This window comes from Saccopteryx leptura, unplaced genomic scaffold, assembly GCF_036850995.1.
Source record: "Saccopteryx leptura isolate mSacLep1 unplaced genomic scaffold, mSacLep1_pri_phased_curated manual_scaffold_21, whole genome shotgun sequence".
NCBI classification, from domain to species: Eukaryota; Metazoa; Chordata; class Mammalia; order Chiroptera; family Emballonuridae; genus Saccopteryx; species Saccopteryx leptura.
This window is the reverse complement of record NW_027095703.1, coordinates 1,541,111-1,560,612: the sequence shown is the minus strand read 5'-3', so window position 1 is coordinate 1,560,612 and position 19,502 is coordinate 1,541,111. Positions and strand designations below refer to the sequence as shown.

The window sequence follows — 19,502 nt, the reverse complement described above, 5'->3', positions numbered from 1 at the left end:
GCATGAAGTGTAACAAAATGAGCACTTTTTAATTATTTTGAGGTGTTTTACTTTTTCTCATCAAATGAAGGCTACAGCCCCCTACAACTTCAAGCATTCTCATTATTTCTAGCATAGATCTCAGATATCACACACCATGGAATAGCCTCTATTGTCCAGGGCATCTGTTCCTGCATAATTCATCAGGTCACTGAAGATAATGGGGAAAGTGATAAAAATATGTAATTTGGTAGTGCAAATGCTGGATAGCTTTTTGAACTCAAAGAGCAGTAGGCAGTGCACATTAAATCTCAGGTGTAAAGTAAGAGGTTTGAGCTGTCTGACTACTGCAGTGCAGCACAAGGGAAGCAGACACTCAAGTGGGTGCAGTGAGGAGTGGGACTGAGGAGGGTGACACCCACTGTGCACTCACTAATGAGCACAAAGTGTGAAGCTTGTGCCCAAGAACTCCTACCCAACATTTGCTGGGCCTGAAATAGGTATGTATGTGCTCTTCCTCCTCGAGCCCACATTCAGCAGCAAGTACCCAGATCATGGCACTAGCAGCAGCAGGCAGAGTCTCCACTGGCTCTGCCATCTACATGCTTCTATCTCCTGCTTCTTGGAAGCTGCTAGGCTCAGCACTGCATAGAAAGAAGATGGGACTGGAATTTGTGAGCTGCTTCAGCCCCTTGGGTCACCTCTGTTTTTCAATGTGTAACTTCAGGTTACAGAAACCCTAGGGGCCACCAGATGCAAAAATGTCCTGGTCAGTCCGAGCTTGGAATGGCTGTGGGGAATTTGTATGCAGTGTCAGGTCTGATTGTTGGAGGTTGTACAGCAAGGGGAGTACTTACTGATTAAATCAGAGGCAATGCTAAGGGCAGAGTTGGTGCTGGAGCTGGAGGACCACATGCCTGTAATGAACATGGGGGACAAAGCTGGGGTGGTGGAGGGGGATGTAGTAATTATTGAAGAGAGCTTTTGTGGTTAGTGAAGAGAAAGGGAAGAATGAGAAGTAGAAAGTGCCCCAGGGGTGGACACGGAGGTATAATGGGAGTAGGGGGTGGGGCTGGAATAAGAGTTGGTGGAGCAGAAGGAGCCCAAAGACAGCCAGGGTAAAGGGGATGGAAGAGTTGGAGGAGGGTGTGGAGGAGGAGGTAAATGGGTGAAGGAGAAAGTGGTTGTGGAGGAGGATAAGGAAGGAGCTCAGAGTAGAGAAGGAGAGGTGCATTGTGGAAAAAGCGTAGAGGAGGAGCTAGTGGGCTGGGAGAAAAATGTGCCAGAGCTAGAGGTGGTAAAGTAGAAATTTGTGTTGAATGTAGAGTTGGTGTTGGAGGTGCAGGACGTTTTCCAGGTAGTGGAAGTGTCTTCAGGGAAGAGGTGGTGGAGGAAGGGCAAGACTTTTGGCTAGAACTGGAGCTGGGAAGGCAGGAAGATGTGGTGGCTGAAGAACTGTTGGTGAAGAAGGACATTGTGATCCTACAGGGAGAAGGAGAGAGGAGCAGTAGGTGGTGTAGGGAATGGAGGTACTAATGGGGGCGGAGGAGGAGATTTTATGGGAGCTGGATGTTGGGAGGGAGGAGAAGAAGGAGACTGATGAGCAGTTGGTGGAAGAAGGGTGTAAGCTTTAGCAGGCCCCCAATATTGAGTTGCAGTTGGAAGAGAAAGAGGGACTAGACAGGGAATTGGAGGCTGGGGTGTGGTTTGTTTTGGAGGGTGAAGTACTCATGCAGGTGGTAGAGGTTGTGATAGGGAATGAAGTGTTGGTGGCAGGTAAGAACATATTGTGAAACCAGGAGGTGTGGAGGGAGGAGGAGTCATTGACTGAAGAGGAGTTGGTAGCAGAGGAGGAGCTTGAAATGCTGCAGGATGCAGGCAGGGAGCAGCAATGGGAAGAGGAGGGGCGGGAACAGGAAGTGATGGTTGGGGAAGAGATTTTGCAAGAATTGGAGATAGGGAGGGAGGAAGAAGTGCGGGCTGACAGTACTTGTTGGAAAAGAAACAATGTGAGGTCCTGCAGGCCACAGAAAGAAAGGAGCAGTGAGAACAGGAGGGAGAGAAGGAAATCTTGGAAGGTGAATTGGTGGTAGAGAAGCATGTCATCCTGGAGGGGGAAGACATTACACACATGGTGATGATGGTGGAACTGGAGGCAAAAGCAGAGGCTGATGTGAAGCAGCCAGAGGAGAAGCCGTTGGCTCAGGAACAGGCAGAGTCCAGGATTAGTGGGAATTCCACCTGGTCCTCAGTGAAGTCACTCAAGGCTCCTCAGTTAGAGATGGAGCCCATGAATGAGCAAGCCAGCAGGGCTTTCTCTTGACTGAAGCAGAAAACATGGCAGAGGCAAAATCCCCAGCTGAAACTATGAAGCAGCATGATCCAGTCCATTCATGGATTCTGGGTCAAAACTGTATCCTCTATGACAGTGTTTTTCAACCAGTGTGCCGCGGCACAATAGTGTGCCATGAGACATGGTCAAGAGTGCTGTGGGGAAATTAAACATAGGTCCCCAAATTATGGCCCGCATGCTGGATATGGCTTCCGGAGGCTATTTATCCCGCCCACTGCCAGCTGCCTCCATCTGAACATAAACATTCCCCCCACAATCCCTCCAGCTATCAGCAACAGGAAGAGTGGAGGCACAGGGAAAGCTCACTAACCAATCACTTTCTAGGATTCATCCTGACCACTAGTGATGAACCAATAGTAGGACACCTAGGAAGGTTCCTGCTCCGGCTGCTGCGAATTTGTCATTGTGTGGCCTCCACGAGTAGTTGGAGCTGCTACTCCTCCCCATGGTCCCGATTTCTAATCCTGGTCAGGACTGGAGGTAAATGTTGCCACCACTAGATGAAGCCTCAGTCTTAGCTGGTTATGTCTATCCTGATGGTATATATAGATATTTGACCTTTTTCTTTTTAAAAGAGGCCCCTACAGAGGGTGATATACAATGCATCACAATGTTATCTATATTGTGTATGGCCTCCTGAAGGGTCATCTTCTTAAAGAGCTCAAATCTCTATATACACCATCAAAGCAGACAGAAAGAAGGCCCCTGCACCCAGCTGACCATGGGATTTTAACCCACAACCTCAGAGAGAACTCTAGTATTTATCAGAATTCTTACCTAAAAAGTAAACTTCTCAATCTGACAGTAGAGATGCTCTGAGGACTTATGATGTTACACAAGTACCCAACATTTTCTAAAATTGATTTTGTCCAGTTTCTATATAGAGAGAGTATTTGCCAAATTAATTTGAACCCACAACCTTGATGAAAGCTCCAGTATTTATTAGTGTGACTGTATATATGAGAGGATACATGGGACTGTATATATGAGGGGTTACATGGGACTGTATATATGAGGTTACATGGGACTGTATATGAGGGGATGTTTCATGGAACTGTATATGAGGGGATGTTACATGGGACTGTATATATGAGAGATGTTACATGGGACTGTATATATGAGGGAGTTATCCTTTTTTATTTAACTTTTTTTTAATAAATGTAATTTATTTAAAGGACCTCTGCCAGGTATATTTCACTTTGTGACAGTTTGGGATCTCAACAAGACGAGCAAGTGACAGTGATGGATAAGTTTTTGAGAAGGGAAAATGTAAATGCCAAACAGGGCCCTGGACAAAATTCTGACCCAGATGAAGGCCCTAGTATGAGTGGTCGACAAAAGAAAAAAGACAAGACAGTAAGCTCGAGGCAATACAGTGGAAGCTATCTTTCATTTGGATTTACTTTCAATGGGGATGAGACAGCACCGACTCCGCTGTGCTTGGTGTGTGGTGAGAAGCTTAATAGTGCCATGGTTCCAAGCAAGTTTAAATGCCATCTCCAAACGAAACACCCTTTTGTTCAAAACAAGCCGATGGACTATTTTGTATGCTTATGTACAAACAATGAGAAACTGGCAACTTTTTTGAGAAAAACCACAAAGTAAACAAGAGAGCCCTCAAAGCTACCTACCTTGTTGCTGAACTTGTAGCTAAATCAAAAAAAGTCCCACACTGTGACAGAAACATTAATACTGCCAGCTTGTGAAGCCATTGTAAATGAGATGCTTGGCCCTACTGTGGCCAAAGAGATAGCTAAAGTGCCACTCTAAGATAACACAATTGCCAGACGTATTGAAGACATGTCTGCATACATTGAAACTGTTGTTTTGGAAAAGGTGAGCATCAGTAAGAAATTTGCCTTGCAACTTGATGAGTCAACTGATATTAGTGGACATTGTCAGCTCTTGGCAAACGTGCGTTTTGTGGATGGAGAAGCCATTTGAGAAAACTTCCTATTTTGCAAGGCACTGCCAGAAAAATCAACAGGAGAGAAAATATTTTGGGTCACATCGGAATATCTTAATAAAAGCGGGCTTACATGGGAAAACTGCACAGGTGTCTGCAAATGGAGCCACAGCCATGGTCGGGTTCATCAAAGGCTTCGTAAGTAGGGTCAGAGAAAGAAACGCAGATGTTATTGTTACACACTGTCTTTTGCACCGTGAGGCCCTCATTGCAAAGACCTTACCAGCAGATCTAGTTCCTTTGTTGGATGATGTTGTGAGCATAGTGAACTTTGTAAAGTCTCGACCTTTGAGATATCTCTTATTTATATCTTTGTGTAAAGAAATGGGAGCGGAACATAAAATCTTATTGCTCCACACAGAGGTCTGTTGGCTGTTGGATGGCAAAGAGCTGGCCCATGTGTTTGAGTTGCGAGAGGAATTTAAAGTATTTCTAACAAACAAGAGGTCCAATTACTCAAAGCTGCTTGCAAGTGATGAGTGGTGTGCAAAGATGGCATACCTGGCTGATGTATTTCATTATCTGAATGAACTGAACACATGATGCAAGGCTGAAATGAAACCTGCTTATAAGCACTGATAAAATGAACAGATTCCATTTAAAGGTGCAGCTCTGGCAACAACATTTGCAGCATGGAAACCTTGAGATGTTCCCACTTACTGAGAAACAGCATGATGGCAACACTGCTGCAATGTGCAAGGTGATTGGCAGACATTTGTAAACTCTAAAGAAGACATTGTCATTTTATTTCTCTTCAATTCACAGAATGCCTTGACTGGGTTAGGGACCCATACAGCTCAGTATCCTTTGCCGGAAAGGACATGACTTTAAAGGAGCAAGAGGAACTCACTGAACTGAAACAGAATTGTGGTTTAAAGCTAAAGTTTGCTGATCTTCCATTGGACAGTTTTTGGTTATCTGTTGCCAAGGAGTTCCCCATTCTGGCCAACAAAGCTATTTTGGCATTGCTCCTATTTTCAACCACATATCTATGTGAGCTGAGCTTCTCAAGCTTGACTGCAATAAAAACTAAAAACAGAGAGAGACTGAGAACTGTTGAGGAAGAGCTTCATGTGTGTCTTCCTACCATTCCTGCCAGGATATCCCTTTTGTGTTCATCAAAACAGGCCCAGGTTTCACACTGAGTGAGTATAAATACATTTAGAAACTATATCATTAACTATATGTATAATATGTATTGTTTTAGAGTGTCATTTTGTGTCCTTTTCATAGGTAGTGTGCCCCAGGATTTTGTAAATGTAAAAAATATGCCGCGACTCAAAAAAGGTTGAAAATCACTGCTCTATTATATAAGGGAGAGACCACAGTGTGCCAGGGCCAGTTGAAGAAGAAAATATCAGTGTGGCTAAAAAAGGAAAAAAAAAAAACAAGAAGAAACAGACTTATTGGGAAAACATTCCAGTTAGATACCACCATCTTGTTCATACATTGGGGACATGTTTGGCTCACAGGAAACACTAAATCCCAACATCAGGTTTCCATAAGCAACCTGGTGACAAAGCTTGGAAGGTGGCAAGTGTGGCCAGACCCTGCCAGGCAGTTCTCCACACCCACTCCCTATTCTCGCCATCTGATCTCCAGCACAGCCTTCAGGCTCCTTGACATAAAACAGTTTGTCCACCACCCAATGTTATCAGCCATGATCTCTGAGGAAGACGAAGACGTGCTCAGTCACATGACAGACGTGAAGGTGAGCCTGGGGAGGGAGAGAGGTTGCCAAAATGAGCAATCCCTGAAGACATAAAACCACAGGTGTCCTGGACAGAGATTTCACCTTCCTCATCTGCTTTTCCCTGCAGGTGGAGGAAGTCAGTGAATGCTGCAGGTTATGCTATTCTTTCACAGAACCCTTACTTTTGAAATAACGTGATTGTGAAGAAGTATCTCATTACCATCAGCAGTAATAGATGGTTCCCTGCATGGGTGGTGGAAAGTGGTGAGTTGATAAAAGTGACAAGTCCCCTTCTCACCCTTTGTCCTCCTGCAGGATACAAGGCCCTGCACATCACACCCCTGGAGTGGAAAGAGCATTATGCACAAGAGGTCTGCTTCCTCAGGCACCACAACAGCAGTCTTAACTTCTTCCACTGGTTTTTAAACCACAACTTGGAAGGATCTGGCTGGACTGCTGAGGTGGGGCTTCAGTGGCAAGGCCAGGGAATAACTTAGTGTGTTCCCTGGCCGCTTGGGATTGCTGTCAGACCCCTGGCTCCCCTGACCTTCCCTGTGTCCTTCACCAGATAATCAGTAAGGACCTGTGTCCCAATCTGCTGAGGTTCTACCAGACGACAATGGCACTAGGACAGGGATAAGAGAGGTGCGGACACCCCAGACAAGCCCACAACAGTGTGTTGACAGGTAGCTGGCACATTTGTTTCCCACTGAATTTTGGGAGAATGCCATATGTGACACCATGTCTAAAGAATATCAGGCTTACTCAGTGAGTCTGGACAACGGTTTGTGCAATCAGGTGGTGGCTAGGGCACATTTAAGAAGTTGAAGGTGTCAGCCTGTCCAAAGTCACTCACCATGAAAGCTCACTCACTGAGTCCTAGGGTCTGAACTCCCAACCTGGACACCAACACGTCCTCAGGGCTGCTCGTCACCCTGTCACTATTGACTGGCATAATGTTCTTCCTTGCATCCTGTGCACAAAGATCCCTGCATCATTGTGATGTGAAGGCTAACCCTTTGTGCCTTCGCTATCCTCTCTGGAGCATCACCATCGTGTTTGAGGTTCTTATGAATCTCCATAGCCTTCCACGGCCATCCTGAGAACAGTGGTCAAGAGATAAAAGTTTTGGATGCAATTAAAGCATTGTCAGGTATACCAGTGAAATGGGATTCTTAGAAGAGCTATGAGTTGTTAGTAAAGACAAGATAATAATCCCTTTCAAGGAAGATATAACAGTGATGCACTGTGTTCAGGCCTAGCTGTCAGAGGATACCATGAGTATTAGGAATCATGCTCCTTTACATGCACTTCAGTCGCAGTGCATGTAAGGACCTTGCTCAGATAAAACGGTGTTCTCAGGTGACCTTCTTTCTCCTACACAGGCAACGAGTGAAGGCGGCAGCAGTGCTGAAGCATTCCAAGAAGGGCATGTCGAAGATCCCAGAACAGGATGAAAAGAGAAATAAAGCAAATCACCTGTGTGGGTGTGCGTGATGTATGTGTATGGGTTTTGGGTGAGTCTGAGAGAGGTTTCCTGTTGGCTACCCAGGAATACCAGTCCCTGGGTGCTTGAGCCCATAGGCTAGAAGACAGCTGTATGTTAAACTCTGGGATCACAGGAGAAGATGTTCTCCCTTTTAGGCGTGTGCAGTTCAGTAACAGCAGAAAAGTAGGTGTAAGCGTGAAGGTATGTTTTACAGTGGGAAAAATGTCCTCCATCCCCTCGGTGGAGGTGGGAATAGAAGCTGAGACTTATTGGAACGTGGTTATGATAACATCCTGCATTGTGCCAATGTCCTTCTTGGAGGTGTAAAAAGCCAGGGAGATGTTATAAAACCAGAATCCTCCCTGTCACTTTCACATAACAAACACACAGACACTCACTCTCACAGCAAGGGTACACAGAGCTGCTCATATCAGACCATGGACTTGACTTGTTTCTTGGAAAGACTTAAGGATTTTACCACCAAACCTCTATTCAGTGAATGCCCGAATGGATAAAAAAACACACTGGCATTACAACTTTCTGACAAATACTCCATTGGGAGCATGCCAGTCTCCAGAGATGCTGTGTGGCAGCGTACCATGAACAGCAGCAGCTGTTCTTTACTCAGGGTTCTCAATGTGCCAAGCATCAAGTCTAAAGAAAGACACAGGCCCTGGTCGATTTTCTCAGTAGTAGAGAGTCCGCCACTGTGTGGCAGTCCAAGGTTTGATTCAGGGTCAGGACGCATAGGAGATGCACCCATTAGGTTCTGGAGTCCTACCCTCAATTCTCTCAGTCTCAACTCCACCTCCTCTCCCTTAGCCATTCCGGACAACTTGCGAGGCGTGATTGAAGTGATATGTCCCTAAAACCTGACTATATCTCCATGACATTGCTAAAGGCACTGAAATACCTCAGTTGCTTAGCTGTGGAGCAGTGGCCACTGATTGGCACAGTACCGTCTTGTAGGGGGCTTGCCAGGTGGATCTCAGTCAGGAATCATGAAGGAGTGTGTTTCTCTGTAATTCTGTTTCTCTATAATTCTGCCCCTAAGGAATGGGAAAGAAATGAGACATATAACATGTGTTAGGAATTTCCCCAGGAACTGGACAGGAATCAGAAGGATGTCTCACCAGTGAATCACTGTCTGGAGGAACACATCTTTGTGGTCAATGGGAGGATGCCACACCACTCATGTTACACAGAGTTTTCAGGCTTTTTCCTACAAGTTTTCTTTCCCAGGTACAATGGCACTGGCACACAGGATACAGAGCAGGCCATACATGTTGCCCTTAAAATACAGCAGTCATTTTAGCAGCCAAAGTGTGGGTCTGAACTCCCAACCAAGACACCAACACGTCTGCAGGGATCTCTGTCACCCTGTCACTATTGACTGGCATAATATTCTTTCTTACACCTAGTGCACAAAAGTCCCTGCAACATTGTGATATGAAAGCTAACTCTGCATGCCTTTTCTATCCTCTCTAAAGTACCGCAGTCCTGTTTGATGTTCTTATGGATGTTCCTAACCTTCCACGGCCATCCTGAGAATAGTGATCAGGAGACAAAGGTTTTAGAGGCAATTAAAGTGTTGTCAGGTATAACAGTGAAAGTGGACACAACCTAGAAGAACTGTGAGTTGTTAGTAAAGACAACATAATAATCCATTTCAAGGAAGTTATAGCAGTGAGTGTGCTATGTTGAAGCCTAGCTGTCAGAGAATACCATGAGTATTAGAGATCATCCTCCTTTTCATGCAGTTCAGTAGCAGTGCATGTAAGAGCCTTGCTCAGATAAAATGGTGTTCTTACCGTTTATCCTTTAAAGGATAAAAAGGTGACCTTCTTTCTCCTACACAGGCAACGAGTGAAGGTGGCAGCAGTGCTGAAGCATTCCAAGAAGGGCAATTCGAAGATCCCGGAACAGGATGAAAAGAGAAATAAAGCAAATCAACTGTGTAGGTGTGCGTGATGTGTGTGTATGGGTTTGGGCGAGACTGTGAGAGGTTTCCTGTTGGCTACCAGTGAATTACAGTCCCTGGGTGCCTGAATCCATAGGATAGAAGACAGGTGTATTTAAGCCCTGGGATCACAAGAGAAGATGTTCTTCTTGTTAGATGTGTGCAGCCACAGTAACAGCAGAAACCTGAGTGGAAGCGTGAAGGTACATTTTACGGTTGGACCAAATGTTTTAATTCCCCTAGCAGGAGAGAAACAACCCCTGAGGGCTGGGTTTAGATGCACATGTAAGAAGGTGGGGGAGGAAGGCCCTGTAATAAAGGTGGGGATAGGAGCTGAGACTTATTGAAATGTGGTAATGATAATGTCCTGCACTGTGCAGATGTCCTTAGTGGAGGCGTAAAGAGCCATTGAGATGTTATAAAACCGGAGTCCTTCCTGACACTTTCACACAACAAATACACACATGCTCATTCTCACAGCAAAAATATACAGAGCTGCTCTTCTCAGACCGTTTACCTGACTTTGTTTTTTGAAAAGACTTAAGGATTTTGCCAACAGACCTCTATTTGGTGAATGCATGAATGGGTAAAAAACACACTGGCATTACAACCATCTGACAAGTACTCCAATTGGAGTGTGCCAGTCTCCAGAGACACTGTGTGGCAGCATATCACAAACAGCAGCTGCTGTTTTTTTCTTGGGATTCTCACCATGCCTAGCATTAAGTCTAAAAAAAGACACAGACCTCGTTCTATTGGTTCAGGTGTAGAGAGTTGGTAGTGGTGTGGCAATCCAAGGTTTGATTCTGGATTAGAATGCACAGGAGATGTACCCATTAGGTTCTGGAGCCCTACTTTAAATTCTCTGTCTCACCCCCACCTCCACTCTCTCTGCCATTCTGGACTACTTGCAAGGCCTGATGGAGGAACTTGTCCTTGAGGCCTGACTATCTTTACAGCATTGCTTCACACATTGAAATACCTTAGTTGCTGAGCTGTGGAGCACAGCCACTGATGGGCACAACATCATCTTGTAGGGACTTGCCAGGTGGAATACAGTCAGGGATCATGTAGGAGTCTATTTCTCTGTAATTCTGTTTTTTCATAATTCTCCACATAAGGAATGGAAAAGAAAATGAGACACACAACATGTATTAGGAATTTCCCAAAAATGGGTCAGGAATCAGAGGATGCTTCATGAGTGACTGGCTGTCTGGAGGAACAGATTTTTGTGGTCAATGGAAGGATGACACTTCTCTTATGATACACAGAGTTTTCAGGCTATCTTTTACAAGGAAACTCTTCTGTCTCAGGTACAAAGGCACTGGCACACAGGATACAGAGCAGGCCATACATGTTGCCCTTAAAATACAGCAGTCATTTTAGCAGCCAAAGTGTGTTCACTTCAGCATAGTAAATACTTGTTCATTGAGACAATCAGGTTTTGGCCAACAAAAGAGAATAAAATAGACAAACAAAGAAACAAAAAAACCCAGGAATTTTAATTTTGAGTTGAAACGGGTGTAATTGTAGGGGTGTGACACGTTAATGCAAACAAGTTTAAAAAATAACAAAGTTTGGGGAATTGATGGTATATAATTTTCCGTGTTGCTTGTGCATGAAATGCTTCTAGGAGGCTCAGTTCATGCATTCTTGTTTGGATCTGAAATTGAAGACTCTTCTGTCACCACTTCAGTCAGGTCTTTCTGTTCCCAGGATTCATCACGGTCTTATTCTGGGTGTCACATTCCCAATTAGGGGAAATTGTGCTGAGAGGCAATGTTACAAAATGGAGTAGGTACAGTATTTTCCTCTGTTCAACAGCTTAATCTATGAGAAACTGAGAGCAGAAGAAGCGGCTACACTTCCAGTCGTTCTGTCCTTTAACTAACTGACTGGATCAGCAAATACCAACTCTGTTGTCCTCTACACAGAAATTCAAATTTGTACCTTGAGAAGTTCTCATGGGACTTTCCTAGCCTGTATGTTGAGAAATGAAGTGATTTGTTGTTCTAAGAGAATGTCATTTGTAAAAGTATAAAAAATAAACAAAATAACAAACAAACAAATTAATTAAAGAAGAAGAAGAAGAAGAGAGAATAAAAGTGTGTGCATATATAGAAATCTTTCTTTACAAATTCATCAGTATATTCAAACAAAACTGAACTTTAAAGGGTGGTACAATGACCATGGTGCAATCTTATTCCACATAGGGGGACTTGCTAAAGCTTCTTTGCATTGAAATATGTCCCTTATCCATGAACAGGGTAAAATATGTAATAATTGACAGAATAGTGGCCAAGGAAGAGCTCTTTTTAAGGAAAGGCTTGGTTCAGTAAGGTAATATGCCAAAAGTGACAGACCAAATGAATGTTAATGAGCCATGATATTGGTCAGAAAATTAAATTGTCAAAACTTAAGTGGATTTTTATGCAAATTTAGAAGTCCTGGTGCCATGCTACCATTTTCTGAGGAAAGGGAAAGCTTAGTGGCCAGTGTCTGTGGACTCACAAATATTTTCCAACCAATGACTTTGCTCATATATCGTGTTTTGGGTTTACCTAGAAAATGAATTCATATATAACCCTAATGAGTGAATGACTAAGAATGTTATAATTTTATAGGATAAGCCCTGGCTGGTTTGTTCAATGGTAGATCATCAACCTTGCATTTGGAAGTCCTGGGTATGATTCTGGTCAGTGTAAACAGGAGAAGCACTCATCTGCTTTTCAACTTTTTTCATTCTCCTTTCTCTCTGTCTCTCAATTCCCCTCCTGCACGCAAGGCTCCATTGGAGCAAAGTTGGCCTGGGTGCTGAGGATGGCTCCATGGCTTTTGTCTCAGCTGCTAGAATGTCTCTGGTTTCAATGGAGCAATGCCCATATGGGCAGAGCATTGCCACCTAGTGGACATGCCCTTTGAACCCTGGTCAGGCACATGCTGGAGTGTGTCTCTCTGCCTCTCTGCTTCTCACTTCAGAAAAATATAAAAAAATAAAAAATAAAAATTTTCTAGAATAAGCTTTTTATTGTTCCCAAAGTAAAACTTGCTGTTTGATTGACAGAACCATTCTTCAATCTACTATTAGACTCTGTTTGGAAAATTAATCTTTGTGCACTTCTGAATGGTCATATTTAAGTCAGACCCAATATAGCACAGGACAGGTCAGAAAACTGTTTGTTTTCTGTGTGAGAGGTGATAGCAGGATTATGATTGAAAATATTGGGGTCCTGATTTGTTGACCTTTTGGGGAGATTGAAAATTAAAATGACAATTTTTCTAAGTCCTAGAGAGCTGGCAAGGTTACTGATTAAAAAGAAAAAGAAGAATTTTTAGAGAGAAAGAAAAGGGAGAAAGAGTGAGAAACTTTATTTGTTTTTTCTAACCATGCATGCATTTATTAAACTTATCATAAAACTAATACTCATGGTCATAGAGAAAAGTGAACTGGTTACTATAAAAAAGTAGATGTGGGGTAAAATTTTGTAGGAAGGGAGAAAAGAGGGACAACTATACATGGTGACAGAACACGTTTGACTTTGGGTGATGGGTATACAACAAAATCAACAGTTCAAATGCAATAGATATGTTCACCTGTAATCTGTACTCTTTGGTCTCAATGTCACGCTGTTAAATTGATTTTTTCTTGTTCTTCATTACTTTCTTCTTTTTCTTTTCCTTCTTCTTTTTCTTCTCCTTCTTCTTTTTCTTTTTCTTCTTCTTCTTCTTTTTCTTCTTGTTCTTGTTCTTCTTCTTCTCCTTTTTTTCATTATAATTATTACACTGGGGAAAAATGTTTTTTTCATTTTCTATTGCATGAAGTTTTAGAACGGTTTCTGTATACTTCTGCATCGGTGATTTGAAATCTGAAATTCATTTTTTGGTGGATGCTTTAACTTTTATACAATTTTAACTTCTTTTTGGTACAGTTACTGGCATGCATTGGTTTCTAAATTGGAGTTAAAGGGCAATGACTCTTGTGTTGAACATAACCACAGGACAATTAGTATATTACAAATATCACTTTTGCAAAATTGTAGTTGCTTTTAAATGTTTTTATTTGATAAACACACCTTCTTATTTAGTTTTAAGATTGAGTTATGCCTTCTTCAAGTAGGCATAAATGTAAGAATAGTCCTGACACCTTTTATTATATATGTGGCTGTTACATACTTCAACGTCCAAGGTGCAATATTTCATAATTTGTGACATGTGCATATATTGCATGTTTTCAAGATTCCCTTGGTGATCAAGACAAGAATTGGGCTCCTCATATTGTATGTCATACTTGTGAGAAAATGCTTCATGACTCAGCCAAAAGAAATAATAGCACAGTTACATTTATAGCATAATAAACTTTAAAAACATTATAATAATTGAAATAAGTAAGTGAGAGAAAGCTATGAATGCTATGATTTCACACATGGGGTGATATAAAACTGAAACTCACGGAAAAAGATAAAAATGAAGAAGTTATCTGGGGTTAATGTGGGAGGAAAACTTAAATACACTAGGACATCCTGAGACAAATGAAGACCTTGATTGAAACAAAACAAGCAAACATTTGTATGTATATATCTTTTGATCTCTGTTTTTATTTCTTCTTGATGAAGTCACTTTATATACGTGTGTTTTTGAATTTCCATTTCTAAATGGATTTCCTCACTTTCTTTCTGCAATTGAATTCTATTCAAAGATTTATGATCAGTTAATTTGCTTGGTATTACCTCAATCTTCCTGAATTTGTTGATGTTAATTTTGTGGTCCAAAATGTGGTCTATTCTTGAGAACGTTCTGTGCACCCTGGAGAAGAATGTATAGTCTGACATTTTGGGATTAAATATCCTGAAAATATCTATTATGTTCATTTGGTCCAGTGTGTTATTTAAGGCCAATATTTCTTTATTAATTTTTTGTTAGAAATATCTATCTAAAGCCATCAATAAATGTTGAGTTCTCCAAGTATGATTGTGTTTTTTTCTGCTTCTGTTTTTAGATCTGTTAATATATGTCTTATATATTTTGGTGATGCTTGGTTTGGTGCAGATGTATTAAGAAATGTTGTGTCTGTTTGATACAATGTCCTTTTTATCTTATTAAATGTACATCTTTTTCTCTGGCTATGTTTGTTGTCTTGAAGTCAGCATTGTCTGATATTAGTATGACTACACCTGCTTTTCTTTGGATATTATTTGCTTGAAGAATCATTTCACAACCTTTCATTTATAGTTTTATGTGTTCTATTCTTTGTGTCTGGTTGAATAACCCCCTCTTGCAGTGGGAGTTTTCTGGAAATAAATTCCTTTAGCCTCTTTATATATGCAAATGGTTGATTTCCCCTTCATATTTGGACAGCTTTGTTGGATATAGTATCATTGGCTGGTATTCCTCTATGTTAGTACTTTGGGTGTTTGGATCCACACCATTCTGGCTTGTAGAGTTTCTGATGAGAAGTCTCATGAAAGCCTAGTGAGATTTTCTTTATATGTTTTGCTTTTTCACTGAGCTGCCTTGAGAATCTTTTTTTTTTTTTTTTGTCATTGATTTTTGACAATATTATTATGATATGTCTTGGTCTGTTTGGATTGAGGTAACTTGAAATTTAGTTTCCTTCTTGGATTTGAGGATCTGATTTCATGTGCTTGAAAAATTCTCACCAATTATTCAATTTAATAGGCTCCACATTCCCTTCTCCCTCTTTTTTTCTTCTGATATTCAATTTTTCTAATATTGCTCTTTCTGATAGGGTCAGGTAATTCTTGTAGAAATTTAACATTTTTTTAAGAATATGTGATTTTGTCTTTTACCTTTTATAACATTTCTAGTTGCCTGTCTTCAACATCTCTGATTCCTTCCCCTAATTGTCTTGTTTGTTTGCTATACTTTCTACTCAGATTTCAATTCATGTTCTGAGTTCTTTATATCTGTTTTTAAAATTTCAATCTCTTTGTTGAAATATTCATTTTGTTCATTAATTTATTTTGAGCTCATTAACTTTATTAAATTATCTCAGTGTTTTCTCACATTTCAATGAGTATTTTCAAATCTTTAATTTGGAATTCTCTATCATTTTGATCCAAGGTTTCCATGTCACTGAGATTTCTTTCTGGAAAATTTTTACTTTCTTTTAAATTACTTGTATTTCTTGTGAAGCTTTACTATATAATTCTTTCTTCTTTGATGGCATTAGAAAGTGTATTTTTAAAAACTCTAATAAGAGCCTGAGAAGTCAGTGGCCCAGTGGTTAGAGCATTAACTGGGATGTACAAGACACAGTTTCAAAGCCCCAAGGTCACTGGGTTGTGCATAGGTTTATCTGGCTTGAGCATGGGCTCACCAAATTGAGTACATGGTGAATAGTGTGAGCATGGCATCATAGACATGACTACATGGTAATTGGCTTGGGCACAAAGCTCACTGGCTTGAAGCCCAAGGTCACTGGCTTGATCTCAAAATTATTAGTTTATGCAAAATATCACTCACTCTTTTATAGCTTCCCAGTTAAGGCACATTTAAGAAAGAGGTAAATGCACAATTTTGGTATCACAATGAATCACTGGTGCTTCTCACCTCTCTCCCTGCTAGTCTGTCTATCCCTATATGTCCCTCTCTCTAACACTCTTTCTGTCTCTGTCAAAAATTAAACACACACTCTAACAAGAATCAACCAGATACTGAATATATATTGAAAAAATACAATTAAAAATATAAAGATTTAAAAAGTAAATACAAGTAACAAAAACCATAACAAAATATTACTAAAATGATAATAAAAACATATAAATGTATAAAAAATTAAAAAGAGAAAAACAGAAAAAAAGAAAAATATTAAAGAAAAACATCAGTTTTGAGAAGTTACATTTTTTCAGTATGTCTTTTTTTATTACCATTTTCAGCTCTTTGAAATTTCCAGACTGATATCTGCTGAGTTGCTCCATTGATGTAGGTGGGGCCACAGTCACATTGGTAGTTTGGCCTGTTGTGAGGGCTTTATGGATTCACAGCTTTAGTAATGGAGATCTCAGGTTTCCTTGTGCTTCTCTCCACATCCTAACAGAGCAAAGGATCAGATGCAATGCACCACTGTTTTTAGGAGAAAGAGTGGCTCTGAATAATTAGTGTGGGTTTTTTTTCTGCTCCTCTCCCATACCTGTGAGTTGAGATAGACATGATCTGGGGGGCTAGTTGCAGCTGAACTTTTACTTCTATATGTCTCCACCTAAGTGTGGGCTATGGAAAGACTGTGGGAACACTGGCCATGACCACATGCTTTGCCACCACATTGGTTTAGTATCTCTTCCTTCTCTCTGTCACCCTTAGTTTCACTGTTCCTTCAAACTGAAGGAAGCTGAGTCACTTTCATATTCCCTGTCCATATTCCTAGAACAAAAAAAAATTCCAAGCACCTTGTGTTTCTTTCATCCCTGTAGTCTTGGCAGAAACAAAAACAAAACAAACATAAAACAGTAATACTGGAGCAGGCAGTGAATGTGTTTTATTTTCTGTCCTGCTATTTACACCTTCAAACTTCTAGTCTAAAGTGTGCGGGTCTATCGAGCATGCCTGTGAGCCTGGCTGAAATTCCTTCTCTGTGTTTCAGCTGTTCACTTTGCTAAAAATTCAAGTGAAGAGATAAGGAGTATCTCTTACGCCACTTTACTCTAATGTATCATCTGTCTATTCACTTTACAATTTCAATAAATTGAAAATAAAATACCTACAAATAAAAACTAAAGCCATGTGAAAAACCTATTCACTGAAACTAGAAAGCATTACAAAAGAAATTGAAAAAGAAAAATGAAAAGAAAAATTATTTCATGTTTATAGATTTGAAGAAAAAATACAGTTAAAATAGCAATATTATCCAAAGCAATAAATAAATTTAAATCAATTCACACTAAAATCCCAATATCATCTTGTTAAAGGAATACAACAAAATATCACTGATTTGTATGGAACTTTATGGACCCTGAATAGCAAAACAGTCAAGAGAAATAATGAAGCTGAAGGTATTATAATACAAGACTTTATATTATTCTACAGGGCTAGGATAATCAAAACAGCATAATTCTGGCAGAAAAAGAAACCAAGAACAATGTTACTGGATCATGAAGTCAGAAATAAACCCATATAAACATCAATAAATAATATTTAACTTAAAAACACACACAAAAAACCCCAGAAGAATATATGTACCCCATGTTCACTGCAGCATTGTTTGCAAAAAGACAAGAACTGGAAACAACCCAAATATCCATCATTCGATGAGTGCATAAAAAAGCTGTGCACATTTACAAAACTGAATACTACATGGTTCTTAAAAAAAAGAAAATTTTACATTTTGCATTCGCATGGAAAGACCTAGAGATTATTATGCTAAGTGAAATAAGGCATGCAGAGAAACACAAATGCCATATAATCTCACTTATAGGTAAAATGTAATGAACACAATAAAGTGAGGAATAAAACAGAAACAGAGACAGAGTCACTAGGAATAGATAGATAGCTGTCATAGAAAAAGAGGAAGAGAGGATGAAGCTCAAACAAGGTGAAGGGATTAGTCAAGTTTTGTATGTATATACTTACATATATATATATATACACACACACACAGCACATAAATTCAAAAACAGAGTAGCATTTATAGAGAGAAAGATTGTGTGGAGGTCAGAATAGGCAGTAAAATGGTTAAAATAGAAACAGACTGTGCATGTGTCATGCATGAGCATGATGTATGGATTAGAGAGTAATATATTGAATGGGACTCTTGAAAAAAATCAACACAATGTGCTAAAATTAATTTTTTTTAAAAAATGGGCAAAATACATACTTGACTGGACAATTCTCTAAAGAGGACACTTAGATAACCAATAGGTATGAGAATATGCTGAATATCACTAATCATTTGAAAAATGCAAATTTGAACTGCCATAAAATATCAACACACACCTGTCAGAATAGTTTGCTTTAACAAATCAACAAACAAGTTCTGGCGAAGGTGTTAGAAAAACAGAACCCTACTGTATTGTGGGTGGAAATTCAGACTCATATTGCCACAGTAGAAAACAGTATGGCCTTTCCTTAAAAAGTAGTAATAAAACTGCTTTAAGATGCTGCTATTCCACTTATAGAAATATATCACAACAATAACAAACACATCAAAAAATTATATGCAGCCACATGTTCATTGCAGCTTTGTTTGCAATATGCAAGATCTGAAGACAGCCTAAATGTTGATCAGTGATGAAGTGGATAAAAAGCCATAGTATATTTATACAATGAAATATTATATGGTAATAAAAAAGAAAATCTCACCTTTAGCAAGAGCATGAATGGACCAGGAGATTATTATGCTCAGTGAATTATGCCAGGCAGGGAATATCAAATGTCTTTTGATTTAACTTATAGGTCAAATTTAATGAACAAAAACACACATACACACACCAAAAATTTTAAATAGGCATGATAATCAAAACAGCAGGAAGACAGACAGGCAGACCAATGAAACAGTATTGAAAGTCCGTAAATAAACCACATATGTAAGAAGAAAAAAATTTTTCAAAAAGGAGTAAAAAACACACAATAGATAAAAGAAAGCCTCTTTAATAAATGGCTCTTAGAAAATTGGAAAGCCACATGCAAAAGAATGAAACAACTACAGTTTGGTTTTCTGCACAAAAATTAATTCAAAATGAATCAGAACCTATACTTAAGATCTAAAACAATAAATTACACAGAGTAAAAGATAGACATTAAACTTATGGATCTAAACCATAAAATACATTTAACAAATTTGACCCTAAAGGCAAAAGAGTAAAGGCAGCAATAAATAAATGGCACTATAATCAACTAAAAAGCACCTTCAGAGAAAAGAAACTGATGAAAAACAAAAAGGCAGCCAACAAAAGGAAAGATAACTTTAAGAAACAACTATTCCAATGAGGGGTTTATATCCAAAACATAAAAAGAATTCACAAAGCTCATAAACAAGACTATCCAATTAAAAAATGTGGAGAGCCCGACCTCAATTACTAGTCAGGGCACACAGGAGAAGTGAATATC

The 19,502-nt window shown here is 40.0% G+C and overlaps 1 protein-coding gene and 1 long non-coding RNA gene across 2 annotated transcripts in view; one reads left to right on the top strand and one right to left on the bottom strand.

The window, feature by feature from the left end:
* The window catches only part of LOC136386924 (A-kinase anchor protein 17A-like), an 88,722-nt gene extending 82,659 nt beyond the window's left edge, over nt 1–6,063 (top strand). Inside the window, 2 exon segments of the mRNA XM_066358040.1 lie at nt 1,305–1,486; nt 5,771–6,063. Of these exon segments, the coding sequence (XP_066214137.1) occupies nt 1,305–1,486; nt 5,771–6,063 (475 nt within the window).
* The window catches only part of LOC136386916 (uncharacterized), a 478,497-nt gene that overhangs the window by 414,889 nt on the left and 44,106 nt on the right, over nt 1–19,502 (bottom strand). The window lies entirely within an intron of this gene.